This window comes from Poecilia reticulata, linkage group LG3 (genome assembly GCF_000633615.1).
Source record: "Poecilia reticulata strain Guanapo linkage group LG3, Guppy_female_1.0+MT, whole genome shotgun sequence".
Taxonomy (NCBI): Eukaryota; Metazoa; Chordata; class Actinopteri; order Cyprinodontiformes; family Poeciliidae; genus Poecilia; species Poecilia reticulata.
This window is the reverse complement of record NC_024333.1, coordinates 24,017,023-24,024,843: the sequence shown is the minus strand read 5'-3', so window position 1 is coordinate 24,024,843 and position 7,821 is coordinate 24,017,023. Positions and strand designations below refer to the sequence as shown.

The window sequence follows — 7,821 nt, the reverse complement described above, 5'->3', positions numbered from 1 at the left end:
TGTTTGTGACTGTAACTGTAGAGGAGACACACAAGTGTATAATATTTGATTTATGGGGTCAGACTGAAAACATATTATGCTGGAATAGTTGAATTTCGTTAACTCCGCGTTGGAAAAAATAAATCGTTTTCATCCGGGCTGTGTTTAATAAAGGGTAAAACATTTTCTCAGCTGTTTGGTCAACGGTGCACAGTTTTGCGTGCGGATTGCATTAACCACTTTTCCATTGTCTGAAATGAAACCTTTCCCTCCACATATCACTTGTTTTGGTCTTCTTAGAATAATACTGAGTGATACACTCCACCAAAAATGCATGACTCCCCCGCTCTAACTCAGCCTGGAGGCTGCGCAGAAAGCGTCGGAGAGAAAAAGTGCACGAACAAGCACAACTTTGAAAGTTTATGCAGCCGCTGTGCAGGACGTCCTGAAGGGGGAAAAAAAAAATCTGCAGAAGAGCAAAGGCACCACAAGCTGACGGACTGAGAGCAGCAGCCACTCCGAAGCAGCTTTTAAACCAAACTTAAGAGAGTATTGCCCTGCGAAAATGGGCTTTCCGACGATATCTAGGTGTCATCGGGTTATTTTAAAAGTGTTTTTGCTTCAATTTATCGCTTTTCAAGCAACAAATGCTCGCCCATCTCCTATAATCAGGTTTCCCGGAGACGATACCCCGAGAACAGACAAAGAAGTTGCTCTGGTGAGTTTGTTGTTGAATCTATATTGAATCTACAGCATCTAAAAACTGCTGTAAAAGCTTAGATTGTGTACGTAAAAAACCGTTGTGTGATACTCAGAACAAAAAGCTATTGTTTTTATATACATAAAAATGAGAGAAATTCATTTCCATCTTTTTTTAAATTTTTATTCTGCACATCTCCTGTAGCACTATCTGAATAAGTTTTATGGATGCCCACAAGACAGATGCAACCTTATGGTGCTCAAAGACACTTTGAAGAAAATGCAGAAGTTCTTCGCCTTGCAAGAAACCGGAGAAATAGATGCCAGGACGGTGGAGATCATGAAAAAACCTCGCTGTGGTGTCCCGGATGTGGCCAATTACAACTTCTTCCACAGGAGACCCAAGTGGCAGAAGAAGGAGATTACCTACAGGTCAGACCCGTAGGGACTTTTGTGTAATGTTCCAGTAACTTGGTCTTGGCAACACCTACTATTCCTACCTCCTACTTTTTAACTTGGAACTTGTCAAATATTTGAACATCAAAGTGCTGGTCAACTCTAAAGGGACCTATTAAAATACACATGTTGGGTGTATTTGGTTAATTTAATGTCATCCATTGATACCATGTATTATTTACTTGTCTTAATCTAATTAAAAAGCTTTCAATAAATCAAAGCATTCCAGATGTAACATTGTGCTTACTCCCAACTGGCACTTAAAAAACTCCCCTAAGCCTCCGTTCTTCACCCCCTCCCCTTTCCAAACGGTTTTAAGTGCTTGGATGTTTGTTTTTTTTACTTCTTTAACCAGCATAGCTATGGAGTATGGATCAAGAATTTTGTTATGATGCTGTTTTAGGATCACAACATAGTGGATTTATGTGTCATAGTCATTACAGCCTGCCTGCTAGTATGTTTTCCACAAAACTGTTAGACAAAAACAACAACAAGGTCATGCATGGCTTTAAAGAAAAGCACAAAGTAGTCTGGGCCAACAGTTTAGGACTTATTGGTTAATTTCAAGAGTTTCGGGAAACGCTTTCATAGATGACTCATACTGTCCAGCTTTTTTTCCATTATCTTGAGAAGAGAGGAGAGCTACGTGACACTTTCACAAGACGTCTGATCTTTTCAGGGAGGATGTGCGCATTTGCAGTCTCATTTTAAACAAACACGTTGGTATTTCTTTGTAGAATCCTGGGCTACACTCCTGACCTGGACGAGGAAGTCATAAATGATGCTTTCTACAGAGCCTTTAAAGTGTGGAGTGATGTCACGCCGCTTTCTTTTAATCGCATCATGGATGGAGAAGCTGACATCATGGTTAATTTTGGCCGCAATGGTATGCTACGTTTCTGAATGTGAATTATGTTTAAGATTCCTAACATACAGCATTGATTTTTGTCTCCCTCCCTTAAGCACCTCCCTACCCAGAAAACAGCTGAGCAAAAGTTCAGACGTCTACGGGCTGTTTGCAAAGGACCAATAACACAAACGTTTTTATGGCAACTCTGCACATGACCATCCTATATTTAAGGAGCACATAATAAAACAGTGGGAACTGTGGTCTTTGCAAAGGCCATTCCAGTCATTCCAACTAAAATAAGCACTTGATATTTACTTAAAGTGCTATAATATCACGGCGTCTGGCCACAGCCAACCGCTTTGAGAAAGAATCTGGTAATTGCAGTGAAGGGCAAACAGAGCTTCTCCAGAGGACATAAAATTATTGTTATGGGCACTATAATAGTAATATTGTTGTAAGAAAAGAAAAAGGTTTAAACTTTGTGTGGATGTGTGTCAACAGAACATGGAGACGGTTATCCTTTTGATGGCAAAGACGGTCTCCTGGCTCATGCCTTTGCCCCAGGACCAGGAATTGGAGGTGATTCCCATTTTGATGATGATGAGCAGTGGACCTTAGGAGAGGGCCAAGGTAAATGAGCGCTGATTCCATACTCTACGCTATGAAAAGCACATGGGAAAAATATAGTTTTTTGTACTGTGAAAAGCACTAAATGCCCCCAGCATATTTCTACTTTTTAATTTTTTTTAAATGTATTTCAGAAGTTCCTCGGTTGGTTTAGATGCCATTAAGGGTGTTTTGATTTTGTGAGCCTGAATGTTATCCCCCAGAATTCCATGTTCTTTTTTATCTTTTATGATAACCTGACTAGGTGTTGAGTGTATTTTCAGTGTAGGGTCCAAAACTGGGCTGTTTCCGTAGGTCATGAGAGGATCCTTCTACCACAGCAGTGATTGAGGGATGCAGATTATATGTGCACTTTTGAGCTTGAACTGGACATTTAATATATTTTGATGGTTTACTACATGTTTTACTGAAAAACCGCAGTAGGTAACTTTTATAAAAATGTATTATTTACATATTTATTAAAACTATCTCTATGTCATGACAGTAGAAAATGAGTAGAAAATCTAACTCCTCCAGCAGCTGCAGCAATACAACACTCCCACTAAGAACCAGCCAATAAGATCCAAGAGGAGTATCTTAGCAGTGTTAATCATGCTTTTGCACGCGCTGCTCACATCCTAACACAGCTGTGCTAATGTCAACATAATGTTATAGGAAAACTAATAATTTATCAAGTTTTTGGCAGACTCCACTGTGTGGGAGGAATTGTGGAGGGTGAATTATAGCACAGAAGAGAGAAGGGGGAGGAACCTGTGAGGTGTGCTTGTTCAAAACTGCAGCTTTTTTTTAGCAAATGACAACAGTTTATAAGATAAACAGTTGATTTTTAAAATATATATATATTCCAATGCATAAATTATCCAGATCTAAAATGACAATCAAAAACTAGAATCAAAACTTTATAATGTTTGCAGTCACTTTATGGAAATGTGTCTCTGTAGCAAACTGTAAATTAGACTTTCTATGGTAAACTTCTGTAACAATTTGCGTTTGGAGAAAGATGACAGCAACCTAAGGAATGTGGTGTTCCACTGTCGTAACTTCAGTTTATTTCACAGTGGTTAAACTTTGAAACCGACACAATCATTGCTGCCAGAGAAGTTAAACACAGTCACACACTTCTCTGGGCTTGTGATTGCTTTAGTTTGTATTTCACAACTTAGACACTGTAAAACTTAATGAAATGGTCTGAAAATGTGATAAAAAAAAGACTTCTCATTTTCTTGCCTGAAATAGCTGAAGTCAGATGTTTGTCCCTCATTTTCTCCAAGCCCATTTCATTAATGTATTCCAAGTGTAAAGCAGTTTAACATTAAGTATGACTAATGTCGTGTTAACAGCAGCACTAAATACTTTTGTTATTAAGTTTAAAGCTGATGGAAAATATGAGCTGCAGTGTAATTTAAACTGGGAGACAACTGAAATAACATGCTGAGAATATTCAGCTAATCTGACTTAACCCTTATGTAGCGGATACACATTTTGGTGTATAGGTACTCAGTCTGCATACAGAAAAAAAGTATTTTTGTACATTTAATTGCTGTAGCATATTAGTTGATATTTTTAAATTGGTAAGGCAGCTTTAACCTACTTTGTTTTGATTTTTTTAATCTTTGTCTGAAGTTACTGGCACTCAGTATATGAAGTTGAAGCCATCTGGAGGCTGATTAGAAAAAAATAAACTTTTGGAATTGCTCTACATGACCCAGATAGATTTGCTCCAAGTTTTATTCATTAATAAATTAATTTTGTGTTGATCTGATCCTGATTTACAAAAAGTCTAAATTTTAAATGTGCTTTTCTGTCTTGATGTTTCATTGTAATCACGTGTTCTAAGCTGTTTAAATATTATTTGTGCCAACTACTTCTAGTATTGCTATTAAATCATTTTATTATTGCTTTCTGCATTTGCTTGTACACAAATTTAAGATTTTTAAGACACTGACATTAATCTAATCATTGATGTTATGTGAATAAGCATCTACAGTTAATGCGTCATCAACAAGACAACTTTTGTTTCCACAGTGGTGAAAGTGAAGTTTGGCAATGCCGATGGAGAGTTCTGCAAATTCCCCTTCCTGTTCATGGGGACCGAGTACAACAGCTGTACATCTCAGGGTCGAGATGATGGATTCCTGTGGTGCTCCACCACCTACAACTTTGATGAAGAGGGCAAATATGGCTTCTGCCCTCACGAGTGTAAGCTTGTCGCACACTTCTCAAATTTGGAAGTCAGAAAGGCTTGGCAGAGCCTCCTGGCACATATCAGCTTAAATTCTCTGAACAATCAATTACTTTCTGGCCTCTTTATCTCAGGAACACTGATGTTGTATTCCAGCTTCATTTCAGACTTTATAACAGTATTATACAATTATTTCTACACTCAAAACCCTTCTGTGTTTTTGGACAGGAAGAAAGTAGGTTGAACTGTATGCCAGGAAAGCATGTTGTTTCCTTGCTTTGGAGTGAATTATGGAACATTTCTTTTCCATGTTCAGAACACTGGGCTTTACTAACCACTTTGTTTATCTCTGGTGTTCATGGTACAAGCATTGATGCATACCTGGTCCAAGCATCTACCAAAGTACATGTGTACTAAGATGTTTCAGATAATGTGAACATGTTTGAGAATTGTTTTTACCAGAGCTGCTTATTCTGTTAAGCTCTGGCTAATATTGATGTGGAAAATGTTTGCTTTTTGTCTTTTCTCTGGCTCTTTGTCTTACATCATCACTCACGGCATTTTATGCTGGCGTTTCTATCTTGTTGTCAGTAAAAGTTACAGCGTGTCATGTCTTTATAGCATTGCACATGCTTGTTTTTCTGTTTTTACAGTACTTTTCACCCTTGGTGGTAACGGAGAGGGCGCGCCTTGTAAATTCCCCTTCAGCTTTCAGGGAGAAAGCTACGACAGCTGCACCACGCAGGGCAGGGATGATGGATACCGCTGGTGTGCCACCACTGAGGACTACGACCGTGACAAATCCTATGGCTTCTGCCCTGAAACTGGTAGGTGTTTTCATCTGCTCCCCGACATGAGCACTATACGTCACCCCAATATTGAATAATCTAACATTTTATAACACTTTATAGGAAGCGATAACAATTGCATGTATTTGTATGCTGTTTAGAAGTCCCCACTTTGAGATTGTTAAAGTAGATGTAGTTCAAGTTTCTTGTGTGTTTATCCCTATTGTGCAATGCTTTTCCATTGTTGCTGGCAGGAATTCTCCAACTGGGGCTTTTCAGCCTTGCTGTGGTTAGCTTAATTACCGCTAAACTATTTTAATGTGCACTGCATTTCTTTCCATTCAGTCAGTAAGATGTGTTTTGGGTTTAGATAGAGAAGTAGGTGAGAAGTTAGAAACAAATAACAATAAGGACAAAAATGTCAAACAGAAAATGTTACCTTGAAACCACATCAATTTTGGTTGTGCTTTCTGACTCTGCTCCTGCTGTGGGTCAGCTAATATTTGTGTTGTGCTGGTTAATTTTCACTTCATCCACACTTGTTTCAAAGAACACCCCGTAAAACCTAACTTTGCTTGAAAAAAAAAAACATTTTGGCATTTGAATCAGTCTAAACTTTACTGCACACAAACCTCTAAAATAATCTACTGTGGTTTTCAGCAATGTCAACAGTGGGAGGAAATGCAGAGGGAAGCCCCTGTGTCTTTCCTTTCACCTTTCTTGGAGACAGCTATGACTCCTGCACTTCTTCTGGACGCAGTGATGGGAAAATGTGGTGTGCCACCACTAAGAACTACGACGATGACCGGAAATGGGGTTTCTGTCCTGACCAAGGTGCGATAGCTTTGACACTTACAGACCGATGTTGGTGTATTTTTGAGAAATCACCCAAGTATAAAGACCACATATAAAAATAGAATTACTTATATTTTATTTAGCTTTAAGCTACACAAAACCCACACTCCGCATAAATGTGGACTACTAAAAGGAAACTGTGGAAATTCCAGTCATAAACCTTCCTCCTTTAACTTGAAACCAAATGAAAAAACGACTCGCAAATACCACTTGATTGGATTGTTTTCAGGCTACAGCTTGTTCCTGGTGGCGGCCCATGAGTTTGGTCACGCCCTTGGTTTGGAGCATTCTCAGGACCCAGGAGCTCTGATGGCTCCTGTCTATACTTTTATGAAAGACTTCAGACTTTCTCATGATGACATCCAAGGYATCCAAGAGCTCTATGGTGAGAAGAAATGTCGTACCATTTTCTAAACAGCATGATTATCTTAACTGGGAAGCAGAGAAGAATGAGAGTAAAATTTCCTGGTATATGTGACAACAGGTGTGCCAACCGACAAGCCTTTGCCTCCAACCCAGGGTCCTGTCACGCCAATGGACCTTTGTAAAGATCCAGTTATCTTTGATGCTGTTGCACAAATCAGAGGAGAGACGTTTTTCTTCAAAGACAGGTAAAAGATTAAAATATAACATGCTGTATTAAGGGGGCTTTAGCCTGTGTGTGTGCAAATGAGGAAACAGCGTCTATAACATTTTCATTTATAGACGTTGTTGTTTAGATTAATGTTGGGGATATTTATGTAAATTTGATAGTTCATTTAATCAATAATATCATAGATAAATGAGTCACATATTTTGTCTCATAAAATGTATAAAAAAATACTCTTAAAAATCAGTTCTAAATGACGATCTATTTACTTATTTATAAGTTGATTCTGGATATATCAAAACTTGAATAAAATGTATAAATTTAAGTAATTACACCTTATTAAGGCCTGGTTTTAATAATAATTGCACTAAGGTAAATTTCACACTTTGTGGTGGTTTTTCAGTTGCGCCACAAAAATAAACAAAATAAAACATAGATGCTGATAGTTCTTCTACACTATGAAAACTAAACTTTACAGTCAGAATGTTGGCTCACTTAAAAATTGAATATATCACTGTAAGTTTGTGGTTCCCACAGTTACTTTTTTTATGCTCAGCTAACAGAACATCAACTGTTCGGACAGTTACAGAGATTCCTATGACTGGGAGGCAGTGGCTGGAAGAGGGCATTGGCTGTTCAGATGGTTCCCCACTCTTATTACATCTTAACTAGATTAAATATGTAGACCAAACAGTCTTGATGAAAGTCGGTGGTGCTGAATATGTCAAAGGCATGGAGAAACACAAAACAAACTCTGCAGGAAGTTTACACGACAAAGAATACAGTGCTGCAAATA

At 38.3% G+C, this 7,821-nt stretch overlaps 1 protein-coding gene across 1 annotated transcript in view; it reads left to right on the top strand.

Moving 5' to 3' along the window:
• The first annotated feature begins 408 nt into the window (after positions 1 to 408).
• The window catches only part of mmp2 (matrix metallopeptidase 2), a 16,797-nt gene continuing 9,384 nt past the window's right edge, over positions 409 to 7,821 (top strand). Inside the window, exons 1-9 of the mRNA XM_008405575.2 lie at positions 409 to 697; positions 884 to 1,110; positions 1,872 to 2,020; positions 2,486 to 2,614; positions 4,637 to 4,810; positions 5,447 to 5,620; positions 6,242 to 6,415; positions 6,666 to 6,821; positions 6,921 to 7,047. Coding sequence (XP_008403797.1) covers positions 545 to 697; positions 884 to 1,110; positions 1,872 to 2,020; positions 2,486 to 2,614; positions 4,637 to 4,810; positions 5,447 to 5,620; positions 6,242 to 6,415; positions 6,666 to 6,821; positions 6,921 to 7,047 — 1,463 coding nt within the window. The 5' untranslated portion in view covers positions 409 to 544. The remainder of the gene's footprint in view (positions 698 to 883; positions 1,111 to 1,871; positions 2,021 to 2,485; positions 2,615 to 4,636; positions 4,811 to 5,446; positions 5,621 to 6,241; positions 6,416 to 6,665; positions 6,822 to 6,920; positions 7,048 to 7,821) is intronic.